At 43.0% G+C, this 19571-nt stretch overlaps 1 protein-coding gene and 1 long non-coding RNA gene across 3 annotated transcripts; one reads left to right on the plus strand and one right to left on the minus strand.

The window, feature by feature from the left end:
• Window positions 1-546: 546 nt before the first annotated feature.
• Window positions 547-5191, minus strand: LOC116249188 (probable alpha-mannosidase At5g13980). 2 transcript variants are annotated; one of them, XM_031622370.2, is made up of 6 exons: window positions 4682-5191; window positions 4499-4582; window positions 4264-4352; window positions 3957-4124; window positions 3123-3242; window positions 547-871 (listed from the first exon to the last, which is right to left on the minus strand). In XM_031622370.2, exons 1-6 carry the CDS (start codon window positions 4916-4918, stop codon window positions 625-627), a joined length of 945 nt encoding a protein of 314 aa, XP_031478230.1. In that variant the 5' UTR covers window positions 4919-5191; the 3' UTR covers window positions 547-624. The 2 variants fall into 2 exon arrangements, with proteins under 2 accessions (XP_031478230.1, XP_031478229.1); XM_031622369.2 differs by having other exon boundaries at window positions 547-874.
• A 13016-nt stretch (window positions 5192-18207) lies between these two features.
• Window positions 18208-19440, plus strand: LOC126409820 (uncharacterized). Its single transcript, XR_007572606.1, has 2 exons — window positions 18208-18277; window positions 18609-19440. It is a non-coding gene; the product is annotated as an uncharacterized LOC126409820 (long non-coding RNA).
• Window positions 19441-19571: the final 131 nt, after the last annotated feature.

Genomic DNA, 19571 nt, shown 5'->3' on the forward strand with positions numbered 1-19571 from the left:
AATATAAAGTAAGTTTTCAAAATTATCTTGATTTTTTGTAACATTTTCTTATTTTTACATTTTCAAACTAAAAAACTGTAACTTTTTTGGTGTCAGTCATCAAATATTGGTTTGTCTGATAGAATGTTGATTTTAAATATTTTTCTAAACTTAAGAGTTTTCTTAATTTTAATTTTATTTACAAATAAGATCTTTAATACTTTTTCCGAATTTACGACCGATTCAACCGAATTTCTGAATCGGCCGATTCGCCTCGGGCAATTCAAAAACTTATTTTTTGGGATGGGTGATCGCGCACCCACACCCCCCAAAAACTTATTTTTGGGATGGGTGATCCGGCACCCACACCATCATTCTCATCCGACATGAAAGGTTTTTGCCAAAAGGAAAAGCAATATAAAGGGTAGCGGTGGAGGGACAAGGATCACGGTTCATGTGATGCAGCTTCTCCTTTTGAGGAAAATAGCGGGCAACTTTCGTCAATCCCCAAAAAGAGAAGTTTGTCTTGCTTTGCCAAGTTGGACCCACATCCACCAGGCCATGCGATTAAAATGCTTGTGCCTTTCTTCATGATGGCATTCAAATTTCTAGCCACTTGCCAATGGATTCAGAAAACACTGAATACTACTCGCAGTGAGGGATGGGAAGCCAATCGAAGGAATAAAAACTGCAGTTTTGACTGCTACATTGGTTGCAACTCTGCAACTGCAACTTGTCCACAGTCACTCGATTTAGACAACATGAGTCCAGGACACCTCTTGATTCAAAAAAACTTCTCTGCCCACAAACAGGCTGCAACCGCTGAGAGACACCATAGACCAGGCTTCTTGCAGAATCTGTAACAAGTGCAGCGATGCCAGCTAGTGCGGAGCTGCTGCAAGTTACAACTTGGAAATTAAAATCCATACCTTCTACTAAACTTTATCCCATGGAACCCCAAATTGTGTCTAGACATGGACGGCTTCTCTGTCTACTTCATTTCATTTCAGCAAGAAAATTTTCTCCTTACATGATCTCCATTTTTGCTATTTTTTGCAGTAGCGGAGCAACATATAGGCAGGCGTGGGCATTTACTCTTGATTTTCACATTGATGCTTTTCAAAAGGTTTGCCCATTTATATAAAGTGTTGCCCTCTAAAGTGTTAAGAGTTTTTTTTTTAATTAGTATCCCTCTGTTAGGGCTATAGCCCCCTCTTAGGTTTTGAAAACCAAAATTTACTATACTAAAATATTTAAAAATTCTGGTTTGGCCCCTGTAAAACTTCTGAAAAGTTATGATGGCCCTTTCCCTGTTAGGGCCATGACTCTTGGGTTTTGAAAAATACAATTTTTGCATATTAATATTTTAAAAGTTCTTGTTTGGCCCCTATAAAACTTTTGAAAAATTACGGTGGCTCCTTCAAAATATTTTAAAAAACTCTATTTGGTGCTTCACTTGGTTGTTCGGTTGCTACTAAAACAAAACAAAATCCTGGCTCTGCCCCTTCTCCCATATAGTCCTCCCATTCCCCCTACCTCGAGGGTCTTTGCACCATTGCATAGACATCAGTAATGACAATCTTAAACTCTTTATTTAGGTACTGCCTTCCATCACTGTAAATTGCACAGGCCTAGTACTCATTAGAATTGAACTAAAAGCATGTCTTCTCACATGCCCCTAACTCTACCTATTACACTATACCCTAGTATGCTTTTTTATTTCCTTTTAAAAAGAAAGAACCAGTATGTTAAATTTACTGTTTAAAGTTATATTTAAAATTGTGGTCGGTAATGGGACACATTTTTTAGCACAAAAATTCAATGGTTAAAAAAAGTCAAAAGAGATGTAAAACTCACAGTCCCCACAGTTATTTTTGTTCTTATTTCAAGGTGAGCGGTTTATTTCACCACCTCGAAGAGAGGCCCTTTTGCTTTGCCCCTCCCCCTACCCCCTTCCCTTCTCACAATGTGCCTCGTACCTCAGATCATGTTCGGAACCTTACCGATCCAAAGGAGGAACACATGTGTGACAGCGACAACGGGGGTATCGTAACGTATACCTCTTGTGAGTGGACTCCCTTCCTGTCCAATGCACTATCCCCCCTCAGGGGGCACAAAGTGGTGGTAGTTGCACTTTATTTTTTCTCAACAATCTTCATATTGTAATGAGTAATAAGGGAAATGTTAAAAACATACACCCCACAATCAACAACAATCCAAAGCATACATGTAAGTTTTTTTATGGTTAATTAAAAGCATTTATAAGGTTATTTGTGAACATTTACTCATTGAATCAATAAAAATTACCATTCTTAAAGTAACATGAAAGAAAAAAATGCCAAACTTTAGTCGCAAAACTAAACTTTCCTCGAAGACCTCTCTAACACCAATAAGGAAATATCATACAAATAATCATGTACATAACCCGTGCTTTTTGCACCAAAGATATATCTAAGAATGCTAATACAGAACAAATAATTAGCCTTTTTAACAATATTTTCATCCTATTAACATAATTCACCCATGCTAATAATAGTTTAAAATAATTTTTTGTCAATGCTGCAAATATTAGTTTGAAAAAGCTCTGTACTAATCATTGTCACACAAAACACGTCTTAAATAAAAAAAAAGTTAAATATGTGAAAAACAAGTCAGTTGTATAAAACTGCAATTAAAAGCGTCTTTTCTAAAAAAAACCAAAAAATAAAAAAAAACGTAAAAGGAACAGGTATTATACTCATTTTTTTCACGTTTTTAGTATTTTTATTATTTTTAATATTTATTAAATGTTTTAAAAAAAAATAAAATTTGCAGAGATTTTTTTGAGATATTCTCGAGAAATTCTTCATCTATAATACCGGTACACAATATATATGTCACAATGGTACTAATAAAAAAGGTTTTTATAGTTATTTGACAAGTTTTTATGCAATCATCATTTATAAATAAAATGTCGGCCTGATATAAAATTTGTAGCAACGAGTAAAAATTTTGGGCTTCATTCCCCACCTGCGCAGGAGGGGTAACAAAGGCTGGTAGAATTAAGCGATACAAGAAGAGCGTGTTAGACTGCCGTAAATTAGTTGTCTCACAGTTCAAATCATTCCGCATCAAGAGTATATTACACCATAGGGAACACTTACTTGTGAGGATGACCCAAGAGTCCTAGAGCCTTGCCACACAAACTCCAGATTTTTTTCATCCTTTCTCTTTTGTCGATCTTGATAATCAATCCGAGCGAAGAAAAATGAATCAAATCCAACCTGAAAGGGTTGACAAAAGGCATAAAACTGAACCAGTTTCCCATTTACCATGCAAAATAACATATTCTAGTGTATCCAGCTAATGTAGCATGACCACTGAAGCAAGAGTTTTAGACAGTTTATGTTCAGAAAACTGTAGCCTTGTGCAGTGTCAAGGAGTATTGTTTTCATTCATTGATACCTTAGCCTCCAGAAGTGTGAACAACAGCACCAGTATCTGGTATTACAGATTTCAAATTTCATGCAGCACTAGCGAAGACTCATAAACCAAAATGGCCACTTGACTCTATATATAGTCAGATATGAGAATAACGATTTGCACCGCATGCACCAAGCTAAAACCTTTGAGGGCCCATGTACTTGAAAGCGCATGTCAGTTGCACTTGTGTGTAAATTATGCGCATGCCCCTCCCCATGGATCAGCACTGAAAAAAGAAGAAGAAAAAATCCTAGTTTCACACACCTCCTTACTATGTCACAACTCACAAGGGCAAGGCTAAAAAGAAACCGACCACCATTTCTTTTCAAGTTTCCAATGTAATTTCTATGTCAAGGGATACATAATCAGAATCAAAATGGAGTGTTCTTGTGACATAGCCACGTCACCAGGTGAAAAAAGATCAAGAAACAACAAGACCAAAGCCAAATTAAAGTGGCAACGTTTCGCCCCAAATAAAAAAACTTAAGTACAAAAAGTCGCAGCAGAAAACTCACTTCTGCAAATAAGCTTGTACCGCTGAGTGTCCAAATGGATCAATCTGCCAACCAATTCTAGGTGTCTTGCCAAACTCTTCCTTTATAAACCGATGACCTAGAGTCGTCTGTTCAATCATATCTATGTAATGGGGCGCAGCTTTGTCATGCATACACATACCACCATTTCTACAATGTCAAAAGGCAAGTCGGTCCATTAATTGCAGAACCACCATCCATAGTTGACATCATAGGAGGAAAAGGGGAAACGAGAACACCTAATTGAGAACATGATTACAACAGATTGGAAAAATCAGATTATTCGTACATAAATTCAAGCTGTCCGGAGTCAACTAGTTCTTTCACAATTTTCTGCACCATAGGGCTCTGGTTTCTCCACCATCGCTGAAAAAATGCCTGCGTTGCTCAAATAAGTCAGTTTCAAGCAATGCGTGTTGCCCGGCCTCGAACAGCTTTAATGTTTAGCTAAACACCTAAACAGAATCAACAAAAGTATCCCAAACGAGGGTGAAAAGGAGACAAATACAGGGAAATTCCATTGCCTGCTCTACATAGATGAACTTCCGATTCTTATCAGCTAACAAAGCAGAGATAACTGAGTCCAGGACGTTCTGTACGCATGCTCCCTGCACCCCGTAGGGCAGAAACAAAACCAGAAATGCCAAACACCGATTAATCGAGAGAAAGACAGAGACGCAGACAAAGGCAGAAAGAGAGGGACAGACCTGAATGGAATTGTTGGAGCCGACGTAGTACTGGTCGACGGTCTTTAGCCACCCGACGTCGTCGTGGGTGTGCGCCACCAGATGCACGTTAATTTTCCCTTCCACGATCCCCTGCGACGTGTTGTACGCGATGTACGCTCCCTCCCCGGAACCCAACGCCGACGCCGACGCCGACGCCAACGCCAAGGCCACCAGCATCGCCACCTCCATCACCAAACTTCCGCGCCTCAACATCATCACTCCGCCGGACCACTCCCCTGCCTCTCACCCGGACCGATCACAAGCGTACAAAGACGGAATCACGAAGCCATACTCACCCCAACATCTCGACAGAAAAAACCCAATGGAGATTCGGCGGAATCCTTCGGGTTCGATCACTCCATTCCTCCACCTACTTATTCGACGACGATCTCTCGGAGAATCGGAACTCGAATTCCGAGCAACGGAATTCAGATGGTCTCCGAGAGAGCAGACTGTGGAAGTGTCAGCTAAGCAAGAAAGTTGGGGAAAGTCGTATTCATTTATTATTTTTGAATTTAATAGTTTATCCATTGTTGATAAGAACCGAGAACGAGAAAGTGACGGGAAACGCCCCACTTATATTTTTGGGGATTAAATTATAGAAATGAGAGTCAATTTATTGATTATTTCAGGAGGCTGCTAATCATCCTGCTATATCGATCCAACACCCTTTTCTGCTTTTCCCTGCTCCGGAAGAAAAAAAAAAAAGCTTTTGAAATCACTCTGGTTGTTTCTTCTGGGCGAACTTGTCAAGACGGCTAAAAGCTACGGCTAGTGTATGAAACTTAAAATTTTCATGTCAATTTTCCAAATTTTAAAGTGAAGTACTTTTAATTAGGACTAGAAAATGGCCCAACAACTCGATTCAAGAGTTGATATGTTAAACGAATTAAGAAAGTCCGATTCAAAATGTGTTTGTGAAAATTGGCTTCAATTAGTCTCTTGATTCTTCGAATTAAATTTGTAGGAAATTGTTTTGATTTGATGGTTGTTCAAAATGTGTTATGTAGTATATAAAAAGGTTCTGAAAAATGTTCTATGAATATCGGTGATGTGTATGATGTGTATGTGGGGTAACTCAAATCTAAGGTTACATTTTAAAGCTTTTACTTTTTTTTTTCAAATATTGTATGCAATAATCATTTTTTATGGTTCTCGATCAATTTTAGCTGAACCACTAAACTGCGCAAATCACAGGATCAGCAGAGGATTTAATTTTATTATTTATTCACACAAAACTGCTTAATATTAACTCCAGGTCAAGGTTTGCATACATAAATTGTACTTTGTTGTATAAGCTGGTGATACAGTGCCAAATTTCGGCTTTCGCTTTCAAATAAACGGCTTCAAGAATCGAACATATAGAAACTTTGAAACGAAAAGGAAAAGCCACGAGCCAGTTCATCGTAATTCTTCGAAATCTTGGCTCTTATCGTAAATAACCGTGAATTGCGGTGCTTCTGGTCATTTCTGTTTATTAAACAAACTAAACTTCAATCCCACGCCACGCCTTTCACCTGACGAGGCCAAAAAGGTAAAATCGCACAACGATATTTTGTATTCGCATGCCTATGACGTGCCACCAATCTGCCATTGTGCCTTTTTTTATCGAAGCTCCGCTGAGTTAGACAGATATCATTCTTTTCTTTTCCCGCGCTCTAGCGATCCAACCAGTCCTGCTGAACGTAGAAACTATTATATGATAATTCATTTAATTTATACATCAAGCCCAAGATTAACCAACCCCTTGACCTACCCCGTGACTCAGACCAGCCAATCTCAACCTGCTTGGTCTGAAAAAAACTATAAACCACGACAATTCTGTTTATAAGTGTTTGAATATCTCTCACAATCTTAATACCAAACTAAATTATTTGAATGTTACAATCTACTTTCCTTAAAGCACATGAATCCGCATGTATGGGACCTCAAGTTTGAATGTTGAACTGTGTTCTAATACCATTGTAATGACTCGCTCTAGTCTTAAGCTTTAATTCAACCCCAAAAACTAAGAATCAGTACAACCAACTATTTTAACAACCTAAGTCATTTAAGTTCCCTCACATTCTTTAATACAAAACTTGAATTTTTTGGATGTTATAATTGTCATCTCCTATGCCCCATTATTAGGGTCGACTATCTTCGTGTGAAATTATAAAAATGTGACTCTTTAGTTTTGTATGTGGGAACACATCTGTTTGACTAGTGTCCAACGGGCAAATGCAGTAGCATGAACGTTCAAATGTGTGTCTACGTTAAGAATGTTCAAACCCCTTGTGTGTTGATGCACTACTTGGCATGCAACATGAACTTCAACCCATATATTTGTCGATGTCAATGTCCCTTAGTTAAACCAGTGGCTGGTAGACAATCAATTGTTATTTTGAGTAGCACAAGTGTTTAAACCCTCCAACCCCTATGTTAATAAGTAATAGTAATGCATTCATCTACATACAACACAAGTTCTAATATAAACCTTGAAACCCGCTTAGACTTTGAAGGTAGATAAATGAGATTTAAGCTTTAAGCCTTGTGTGTGTGATGCACATGCAACACAAGCTCTAACATAGATAGATATTGTCACGCCCCGACCTTTTTAACCCTCAAACTATTTTTTTTTTTTTCTCAAAACATAAAGCATCGAGATGTGACTACCAAACAATTCAAATTGACGATGAGCCAAGCAATTCAAAACAATGGGGCGAACTTTCATTAATATAACCATTTTGTTTCATACAAATTCACATCTATGTGCATGACCAAAATGCCCCAAAATCAATAACATTGATGCCTAACAAAAAGAAGACATCAATAAAACCAAAACATGACGCGCCGGCACTACAAACGACAATCCCGAAACCACCCCAGTAGGACGTGAGTGAAGCCATCCGCTCAACCTGTTGCCCCGGGTCCGCCAAAACCTGAAAAAGAAAACAACTGAAGGCTCAGCCTTCGCAGTATGGCAACAAGCCAGAAAAATGCCAAACCCTCTCAAGTAAGGCTCAAATAAAGGGACAAATATCAACCCATCTATCGTCATGTCGCGTCTGAGTGCGACACGTAAAAGCCACTTGATGGCCACACTAACACAACATCAGTCACATGCGAAGCATGCTTAAACATAACACTTGCATTCATATCAATCACATATACGTCAGTCACATGCATTCTGTCAAACACTTTGCATTTTCATTAACTTTAGTGCATTAACAGTTCCTGTGGGTGCAACACAGGCACGTGCACACCGCGGGCGGCCTACAGCCGAGAGACAACCCCCGTGGTGGCCCATAACAGTATGGATCCATTTCACCCGCTGCAGCGGTAGAGCACTCATCCCTGGATGTGTGACGTCCAAGGTGAGATACTCAGCCTTCCCTAGGACACCCAGGTTGGGAAGGCAGGAGCCCAACGCTCCAAGCACAACACACAACAGAACCCTGGGGCCTTGCACCGCCTGCGCTCTGACAGGCGAGACCAGTGGCAATCAAGGGGGACGTCTCCCAAACACATAGCTACATCCCACTGGCCTCTCATCTCTTAGTTATTCATTCTTATCATTACAGTTACACATTCACAAGAAGACTGGCTAACACACGAGGTTAGTACACTTCCCGAGTGCACCCACACCTCCGATTACCTCCACATGAGGTCTATACATACAGTAACAGTCATTGCTAGCCGTCATACCATACGGGTACAACTACCCTCCAAACATCCATTTGCATCATTGCCCATGGCAATGCATATGCAACAACATACACATTTATATCAATCATCACATCAGTCATGTCAATCACCTCTTTGAAAAACATAGCCAATCCACGGAGAGTAGTCTCGATCTGCGGTTGGCTCGTAGCTGTCCTATGCAGTTATCATTCTATGATGCTTTCTAATGCACAATTGGGGTCGAGGAGACACTCGACTCGATACCCCACCTCATCTGTCCTAAACAGATATCAATTCTAGCATGCACATGCCAATGCGTAACATTTTTAAATCGAATGACTAATAATCTTTCTAACCCATTCATATCATGTAAGCAACATACACATACTCAATCACAAAACCGTCAATCAATTAACATCACAATCCTAGGATCCCTTGATCCTAGGAGCACCCAATCACACAATTGCCCCAGGCAGGAATTTGCCTGGAAAGTTGCCATACCTGTGGCGCGCTCACCAAATTCTTCAAAATGCCTCAAGCTTCGAACTCAAGGTCGACGGGATGAGCCCGGTGCACCTGCAAACATAAACAAGAATAAGGTTTCTACTAGATTCTTACACCAATCAACCAGAAATGAACAGATACAAAAATAAAATCCTTGAGGCACGTGTCAGCGCCTCAAGAGGGCATCGACAGGTAGTGTCGACCAACGGGCTCTCCACAAGGCCTCCTCCTTTACGTCTTGACGTTGCCTTGAATTATCAAGGCCTTCAACCATCAATCAAACCGTCACTAAATCCTTCCTCAATAACGTTCTTTAAGTAAGACATCAACCTCAAGTCACATCCCAAAACGCATATATCCCTAATTAACTTCATGATACACCCGTTCACCGAAGTCTGCGCTACACTCCCTAAGACGGTTCCAAAACTTCCCCACAACCTCACAATCTCTACCATGTTTCCTTAAAGCTTCGAAACTTAATCCATCATGCTAAAACGATCATTAAGTACGTGAATCATCACTTTCCAACGCAAATCCTAAGTTTCCCCCAAAAACAAAATTACTAACATGCGTCCCAAAATCATCAATTCTAAGCTCTAGCATGCTCGAACCATAATTATACATGCTCTAAAAGATAAATACTCATCATTTTGAGCTTGATTAGGTATTGCTCACCCCAAACAAGCGTCCAAACTGCTACAACCCTTCTAGCAACCACTTAACACGTCCGATCAAGTGCCAATGCTCGAGATTGCTTGCTGTCGCTGCTCACTACACACCCTACTAGCAGGTAAGAGGGGAAAAACGTCCCCTAAACTGCAAACCAACCCCAAACGCCCAAAAAGTTTAACACAAACTCTGTTGCTAGGAAAGACCCACGGTAGTAGTTGGGGAAAAAAAACTGAAATAAACAAAGAAAAGGGACGCTGACAGAGAGGAGAGACAGAGAGAGGAAGGGTTCGGTCAAGGGGGAAAACAGCCGTGGGGTGAGAAGAGAGAGAAAGAGCATGCGGGGGAGTGCGGGTGAGTGAGAAGAGGGTCGAGCGGTAGAGAACCAGCGGAAAGAGGGGAAAGAAAATGGCGAGAGAGAAGAAGAGGGGACGTGCGGCAGAGAGCAAAACAGAAAAAAGGGCATGAGTGGCAGAGCAAGAAAAATCGCACGAGAGAGAGAGGGTTTACCCAGCAGCCGCCGCCGCCGTCGCCGCTGCCACCTCCGTCGCCGTCGCCGTCGCCGTTCCAGCCACCACCACCCGACCGTCACTCTCCTCCCTCTGCGCTGCCACAGGAGACCACCGGAGACAACGAAGAAGGAAGGGAAAAGCGAGGGAGAAGGGCCTCGTGTCGGGCCCTTACGCGAGTGGGGGTCGGTTCCGGGTCTGGACCCTAGCTCGACCCGACCCGTCGAACCAACGAGCATTACATCCTACCCTCCTAAAAAGAAAATTTCGTCCTCGAAATTTAGCTCATACCTCAATGCAAGAACAAGTGCGGATATCTCTTCCGCATGTCCTCCTCATGCTCCCATGTACTCTCCTTCAACCCATGGTACTGCCATTCCACTTTCACTAAAGGAATCCTCTTGGTGCGAAGCACTTGCTCTCGATGATCCACAATTCTAATGGGCTGTTCTTCCATTGTCAAATCATCTTGTACTAGAATACCTTGAAAATCAATCACATGTGTCGGGTCGGGTACGTATTTTCGAAGCATGGAAACATGGAAAACGTCATGAACATGACTCAAATCTGGTGGTAACGCCAATCTGTATGCCACCTCTCCAATCTTCTCTAATATCTCAAAAGGTCCTACAAACCTCGGGCTCAATTTTCCCTTCGCACCAAAGCGAAAAACACCCTTAGTAGGAGAAATCTTTAAAAACACATGATCACCCACCTCAAAAGCCAATTCTCTACGACGAATGTCAGCATAACTTTTCTGTCTACTCTGAGCAGTCAACAACTTCTTTCTTATCAATTCCACTTGGTCGGTATAGTGTTGCAAAACTAAAGGGCTTTCGATCTTACCATCACCCAATTCGGCCCAACAAGTTGGCGATCTGCACGGTCTTCCATACAAAGCCTCAAAAGGTGCCATCCCAATACTAGAGTGGTAACTGTTATTGTAAGCAAATTCTGCCAGTTTCACATGTTTGTCCCATTCTCCTTTCCACTCTAAGACACATGCACGCAACATGTCTTCTAAGGTCTGAATAGTCCTCTCTGATTGCCCATCAGTTTGGGGATGAAATGCTGTGCTCATCTTAAGCTTGGTACCCAAAGCCCTCTGTAATTGCCCCCAAAACCTAGAGGTAAAACGCGGATCTCGATCCGAAATGATAGACTTTGGCACTCCATGCAATCTCACTATCTCGCCAATATACAACTCTGCGAGACTTTCTAATGATTGACTGATTCTGATTGGCAGAAAGTGGGCGGACTTCGTAAGTCGATCAACAATCACCCATATGGCATTCTGTTGTCTTTTGGTACGAGGTAACCCAACCACAAAATCCATCGTAATGTCTTCCCATTTCCACACTGGAATATCGATTCTTTGCAACAAGCCTCCTGGCCGCTGATGTTCTGCTTTTACCTGTTGGCAAATCAAGCACTTTGCCACATATTCTGCAATTTCACGCTTCATTCCAGGCCACCAAAAATTTCTTCTCAAATCTTGAAACATCTTTGTACTGCCCGGGTGAATAGAAAACTTAGATTTGTGAGCTTCATCAAGCAACAGACGCTTCACCCCTTCATCTCTAGGAACCCATAATCTCTGCCGAAAACGCAATGAACCATCTTCATCTTGATGCCAAAGAGAATCGTTCTTCTGGCTTGCTTCCATGTTCTTAGCAAACTCTGGATCTTCCTTTTGTTTCATTACAAGTTCTTCCATCAAAGGACGCCGAATCAAGGCCGTCATCGTTGCCTTGTGCTCATCACAAATGCAAGGCTGCCAAGCTATCACATCTTGCAATAATGTCCAAGAACGAGTCAACATACTGCACATTGTCGCCTTGGCATGCCTGCTCAACGCATCTGCCACCACGTTCGTCTTGCCTGGATGATACGATATGGTGAAATCATAATCCTTTAAATATTCCATCCATCTTCTTTGCCTCAAGTTGAGATCCTTTTGTGAGGATGTATACTTCAGGGACTTGTGATCTGTAAACACCTCGAATGTTACACCATAAAGATAGTGTCTCCACATCTTCAATGCGAACACGACTGCTCCCAATTCCAAATCATGAGTGGGATAGTGCTGCTCATGGGTCTTCAACTGTCTTGATGCATAAGCCACTACACGGCCATGCTGCATCAACACACAACTATAACCGATCCCCGAAGCATCAGTGTACACCACAAAACCGGAATGACCTGATGGAAGCGTCAGAATAGGGGCAGAAGTAAGCTTGTCCTTTAGAGTTTGAAAACTCTTCTCACAATCTTCATTCCACACAAACTTCATCCCTTTTCTCAATAGCTTAGTCATGGGCGTAGCTATTTTCGAAAAGTCTTGTATGAACCTGCGATAGTATCCTGCCAATCCCAAAAAGCTTCTAACCTCAGTTACACTGCAAGGTGTTCTCCAGTCCTGAACAGCTGACACCTTAGCCGGATCGACGGATACTTCATCCTTCGAGATCACATGACCCAGAAAGTTTACCTTCTCTAGCCAAAATTCACATTTTGAGTATTTGGCGTAAAGCTTGTGCTTGCGCAGAAGACCTAACACACTTCTCAAGTGGTCTCTGTGCTCTGCCTCACTCTCTGAGTACACCAAAATATCATCAACAAACACAATAACAAAACAATCCAAGAACTCTTGGAAAACCCGATTCATGAGGTCCATGAACGCTGCGGGAGCATTAGTCAACCCAAAAGGCATGACCCTGAATTCATAATGTCCATACCTAGTTCAAAAGGCAGTCTTAGAAACATCTTCCTCCCGTATCAATAGTTGATGGTAGCCTGTCCTCAGATCGATCTTAGAGAAAACCTTTGCATTCCTAAGCTGATCAAACAAGTCTTCAATTCTTGGAAGCGGATACTTATTCTTGATGGTGACTTGATTCAACATACGATAATCTATACACAAGCGCATAGTCCCATCTTTCTTTTTCACAAACAGTACAGGTGCTCCCCAAGGAGACACGCTAGGTCGGATGAAGCCCTTATCTAAGAGCTCCTGCAGTTGCTTCTTCAACTCTTCTAACTCTGCTGGTGCCATACGGTAGGGTGCCTTAGAAATGGGAGTTGTCCCTGGTAACAACTCTATCTTGAACTCCACTTCTCGAGTTGGAGGCAAACTCGACAATTCCTCAGGAAACACATCAGGATACTCACTCACCACGGCAACATCCTGCAATATCATCCGTTCAGCCTCATTGATCAACACATTGACCAAGAAGGCAACGCTTCCACCTTCTATCCATCGCTTAGCCTTCAATGCAGACACCAATATCTTATCAGTTCGACTGGCCCTACGTGCACGAAATTCCACAGGCTGCATCTCATTAGTCAACATCTGTATCTGCTTCTTCCTGCAATCTATAATGGCATAATGCGCATACAACCAATCCATACCCAAAATCACATCAAACTCATTGAGACCGAGGATCACCAACTGTGCAGGTAGGTGAAATTGAAGGATTTCCACGTCCACATCAGGAAGATACTCACGACACGACTCTTGAGCATGCATCGGACTAACAACTTTTAAAACATACGGCATTCTTCTAGCCGACACTTCGAGTGAGGTAGCAAATCGACTAGATATAAAAGAATGTGTCGCTCCTGGATCAAATAACACTCTAGCAAAATGAGAACTGACAAGTAAAGTACCTTCAACGAGGTCGTGTGCCTGGAGCTCCTCCACAGTAGTAGCGTAGACACGTCCCGACGTCTGTCGTGCGCTAGAAGAACCGGCTTCAGGCTTCTTCAATTCTCGTTCTTTCTTCAACGGGCAATCCTTGATGAAGTGTCCCATACTTCCGCAGTGTAAACAAGCCCCAGTCACCCGATAGCACGGCTTCCCGAGGTGCACACGAGAACAAGTGGGGCACTTCTGAGAAGTCGGAGTGGCCACTGACCCCTGGGTGGCCTCACTACGGGTAGACTGGTTCCGTCTGAAAGTTCGGTCATCCCGCCTCTCATAAGGCCTTGTCCTGCCCGCAAAGTGTTGGCGCTTTACCTGTGTCCGTCCACCTTGTGAATGCTGGCCTGCTTTCTTCTGATGATCCTTCTGTGTCCTCACCCAATCTTCTTCTATGCATCGTGCCATTGTAACCGCCTCATCCAAGTCACGAGGTCTACTTGTCAACACTTTGCTTCGTAGTCCATCTCGCAGCCCGCGCACAAACTTGCCCGCTCTGGCCTCATCGGTAGTGTAAAGGTGTGGGCAATACACCTCCAAGTGCCGATATCTCGTAATGTACTCTTCTAAGCTCGACTGATTCTGCTGCAAATCCAGAAACTCCTGCATTTTCTTGTCTCTGGCATACACCGGAAAGTATGTGCTGAAGAAGGAATCTCTGAACTGCTTCCATGAGATTGACCATTGGCCAGCGAACCGAATCTCACTAGTTGATTGCCACCAATTCTTGGCATCACCCTTCAACAAATAGGAGCCATAGTTCACTCTATCTTCTTCTGGCACCTTCAAAAGCCCAAAAATACGTTCAACCTCTTCAATCCAGTCCTTTGCCTTGTCATGACTGCCCCCTCCTGAGAAGATAGGCGGCTGCATCGCCATAAACTGCTGATAAGACACTGTCGTTGCCTTCTCCCGAACTGGAGCACTGGTGTCCCCCGAAGGAGATGCGTTACTTCTCTGATTACCGACCATAGACTGCATTAACGTGGTCAGCGTCTGCAGCGTGGTCAGCAATATAGTCTGCTGATCCACTGGCGGAGTCTGTCTCGGTGGGGTTTGGGCACCCCCACCTAGCTGTGCATACTGGGGCTCTGACGCACTGTCACCCCGCGGAGTATGTGCATCAGAATGGGTTGGGCTGGGCTCTCTATGTGCCTCTGAAGACGGCCCAGCTCGCTTCTTACCCCTCTGTACAAACAAGATCCTTAATTCTCAAATCACGACCAATACCAAACTCACAAGTCAAATCACAACGTGCATTAGCACGAAGTTCAAAACACAGATCACATTACATACCTATACTTGAAAAATCAAAACTACAATAACCAACTAATCAAACAAATGCGTATCTGGGCAACACGACTTCACAAATAGGCTTTAACTCACATCCATAATGGGGTTTGCCATGGCTCTGATACCAAAACTGTCACGCCCCGACCTTTTTAACCCTCAAACTATTTTTTTTTTTTCTCAAAACATAAAGCATCGAGATGTGACTACCAAACAATTCAAATTGACGATGAGCCAAGCAATTCAAAACAATGGGGCGAACTTTCATTAATATAACCATTTTGTTTCATACAAATTCACATCTATGTGCATGACCAAAATGCCCCAAAATCAATAACATTGATGCCTAACAAAAAGAAGACATCAATAAAACCAAAACATGACGCGCCGGCACTACAAACGACAATCCCGAAACCACCCCAATAGGACGTGAGTGAAGCCATCCGCTCAACCTGTTGCCCCGGGTCCGCCAAAACCTGAAAAAGAAAACAACTGAAGGCTCAGCCTTCGCAGTATGGCAACAAGCCAGAAAAATGCCAAACCCTCTCAAGTAAGGCTCAAATAAAGGGACAAATATCAACCCATCTATCGTCATGTCGCGTCTGAGTGCGACACATAAAAGCCACTTGATGGCCACACTAACACAACATCAGTCACATGCGAAGCATGCTTAAACATAACACTTGCATTCATATCAATCACATATACGTCAGTCACATGCATTCTGTCAAACACTTTGCATTTTCATTAACTTTAGTGCATTAACAGTTCCTGTAGGTGCAACACAGGCACGTGCACACCGCGGGCGGCCTACAGCCGAGAGACAACCCCCGTGGTGGCCCATAACAGTATGGATCCATTTCACCCGCTGCAGCGGTAGAGCACTCATCCCTGGATGTGTGACGTCCAAGGTGAGATACTCAGCCTTCCCTAGGACACCCAGGTTGGGAAGGCAGGAGCCCAACGCTCCAAGCACAACACACAACAGAACCCTGGGGCCTTGCACCGCCTGCGCTCTGACAGGCGAGACCAGTGGCAATCAAGGGGGACGTCTCCCAAACACATAGCCACATCCCACTGGCCTCTCATCTCTTAGTTATTCATTCTTATCATTACAGTTAAACATTCACAAGAAGACTGACTAACACACGAGGTTAATACACTTCCCGAGTGCACCCACACCTCCGATTACCTCTACATGAGGTCTATACATACAGTAACAGTCATTGCTAGCCGTCATACCATACGGGTACAACTACCCTCCAAACATCCATTTGCATCATTGCCCATGGCAATGCATATGCAACAACATACACATTTATATCAATCATCACATCAGTCATGTCAATCACCTCTTTGAAAAACATAGCCAATCCACGGAGAGTAGTCTCGATCTGCGGTTGGCTCGTAGCTGTCCTATGCAGTTATCATTCTATGATGCTTTCTAATGCACAATTGGGGTCGAGGAGACACTCGACTCGATACCCCACCTCATCTGTCCTAAACAGATATCAATTCTAGCATGCACATGCCAATGCGTAACATTTTTAAATCGAATGACTAATAATCTTTGTAACCCATTCATATCATGTAAGCAACATACACATACTCAATCACAAAACCGTCAATCAATTAACATCACAATCCTAGGATCCCTTGATCCTAGGAGCACCCAATCACACAATTGCCCCAGGCAGGAATTTGCCTGGAAAGTTGCCATACCTGTGGCGCGCTCACCAAATTCTTCAAAATGCCTCAAGCTTCGAACTCAAGGTCGACGGGATGAGCCCGGTGCACCTGCAAACATAAACAAGAATAAGGTTTCTACTAGATTCCTACACCAATCAACCAGAAATGAACAGATACAAAAATAAAATCCTTGAGGCACGTGTCAGCGCCTCAAGAGGGCATCGACAGGTAGTGTCGACCAACGGGCTCTCCACAAGGCCTCCTCCTTTACGTCTTGACGTTGCCTTGAATTGTCAAGGCCTTCAACCATCAATCAAACCGTCACTAAATCCTTCCTCAATAACGTTCTTTAAGTAAGGCATCAACCTCAAGTCACATCCCAAAACGCATATATCCCTAATTAACTTCATGATACACCCGTTCACCGAAGTCTGCGCTACACTCCCTAAGACGGTTCCAAAACTTCCCCACAACCTCACAATCTCTACCATGTTTCCTTAAAGCTTCGAAACTTAATCCATCATGCTAAAACGATCATTAAGTACGTGAATCATCACTTTCCAACGCAAATCCTAAGTTTCCCCCAAAAACAAAATTACTAACATGCGTCCCAAAATCATCAATTCTAAGCTCTAGCATGCTCGAACCATAATTATACATGCTCTAAAAGATAAATACTCATCATTTTGAGCTTGATTAGGTATTGCTCACCCCAAACAAGCGTCCAAACTGCTACAACCCTTCTAGCAACCACTTAACACGTCCGATCAAGTGCCAATGCTCGAGATTGCTTGCTGTCGCTGCTCACTACACACCCTACTAGCAGGTAAGAGGGGAAAAACGTCCCCTAAACTGCAAACCAACCCCAAACGCCCAAAAAGTTTAACACAAACTCTGTTGCTAGGAAAGACCCACGGTAGTAGTTGGGGAAAAAAAACTGAAATAAACAAAGAAAAGGGGCGCTGACAGAGAGGAGAGACAGAGAGAGGAAGGGTTCGGTCAAGGGGGAAAACAGCCGTGGGGTGAGAAGAGAGAGAAAGAGCAGGCGGGGGAGTGCAGGTGAGTGAGAAGAGGGTCGAGCGGTAGAGAACCAGCGGAAAGAGGGGAAAGAAAATGGCGAGAGAGAAGAAGAGGGGACGTGCGGCAGAGAGCAAAACAGAAAAAAGGGCATGAGTGGCAGAGCAAGAAAAATCGCACGAGAGAGAGAGGGTTTACCCAGCAGCCGCCGCCGCCGTCGCCGCTGCCACCTCCGTCGCCGTCGCCGTTCCAGCCACCACCACCCGACCGTCACTCTCCTCCCTCTGCGCTGCCACAGGAGACCACCGGAGACAACGAAGAAGGAAGGGAAAAGCGAGGGAGAAGGGCCTCGCGTCGGGCCCTTACGCGAGTGGGGGTCGGTTCCGGGTCTGGACCCTAGCTCGACCCGACCCGTCGAACCAACGAGCATTACAGATATTGAAACCCAGATATCGGCAGCTGGGAAGTATGCAATGGAAGTGTCCCAGCCGGTCGTTTCATGCATCGCCGATCTCGCTTTCAAATTCACAGGTACGAGGGAAAACTGAAGTGGAATTTCATTTTTGCTATGGTTTGGTGAATGGCGAGATTCTGTTTCTTGACTACTCTTGCACTATGAAAAATTGGTTTCCTTTTGTTGTTCTCTGTTTGGATATTGCGGGGTTGGAGTTATCTAGGATTGTCGAACCTTTCCTCTTCTGAGTAAGCGACAAGCAGGTCACTTGAGTCTTTTATGTTTCTGCATCTAGGCTTGGAATCGGAATTGTCTATCTGATCTTCACGTCCTTTCTTTGGAGGATTCACGTGGAAAATTTGACTTGTTTCAATGAATTAAGCTGTTTTTCTTGAATGATTGTTACAGCACACTGCTAGTTTGCAACTAATGAAGTGTTATGAGAGACGACACCCCCTCGATCTGTTTAACAAGCGGAAAAAACTAACAGGCCTGTCAATGCTATGAATCCAAACATGAAATGGATCCGGATCTAAAGAGCATACATCAATCGGATACGATGCAACCACACGCAATCATGGCCTCATGGGAGAGAGCAAAAATCATGGGATCACACATCAGCAGGGAGCACAGCAAGATAGACAAGCCAAGAGCGTAAGATCTGGGATTGAAAAAGATAAATATGACAATCTTGTGAAAATGGAAAGAGGAGATAATGATAATTCAAATGAGACCACTACAATCAAGGAAATGAATACGAGAATGGAAACCTCCCAATGATTGATTAAGTTGGAGGCATTGTGGATGTAGCAGAATACTCAGTACTACGTTAAAAGACTTTCTTCTTGCTTTTTGAATTTTCTGTCATGATATCAGAGACAGTGCTCATGTTTGGTGGAGTAACCATTCCTTAAGAAGCAAATGTTGCCCCTTTTGGGTTCTCATTTGCTCTTTCCATTCTAAGGACACCAAGAACAGGACAACCTGCTCCTGGTAAGGGTAATCCTATCTACAACGTATTTTAGAAGGGACTTCATGGTTAGCCCGTCAGCACATCAAGTAGCCTGAACCTGGCATACCAATCCTAGTTTATAGCCGGGTGCTTGTTGGTCAGGGTGTGAATTTGCTGCCCAGCACATATGAGCTGGGTCTTCAGTCTTGGGCTACCTGTTCAGCCCGTTGTCTAGCTCTATTGTACATTTGATGTTCACGGAAATATAAGTACCGGTTCATTTTTTTACCTAATATATTTCTTTATGTAATATTTTTTGTCAGTTTTTTCCAAGATCGCATCTTTAGATTTAAAAATATCTTTGTACAAAATTTAGGAACTCTATAATACTTTATATTATGTTATGTGTACATTACCTA

This window comes from Nymphaea colorata, chromosome 2 (genome assembly GCF_008831285.2).
Source record: "Nymphaea colorata isolate Beijing-Zhang1983 chromosome 2, ASM883128v2, whole genome shotgun sequence".
Lineage (NCBI taxonomy): Eukaryota > Viridiplantae > Streptophyta > Magnoliopsida > Nymphaeales > Nymphaeaceae > Nymphaea > Nymphaea colorata.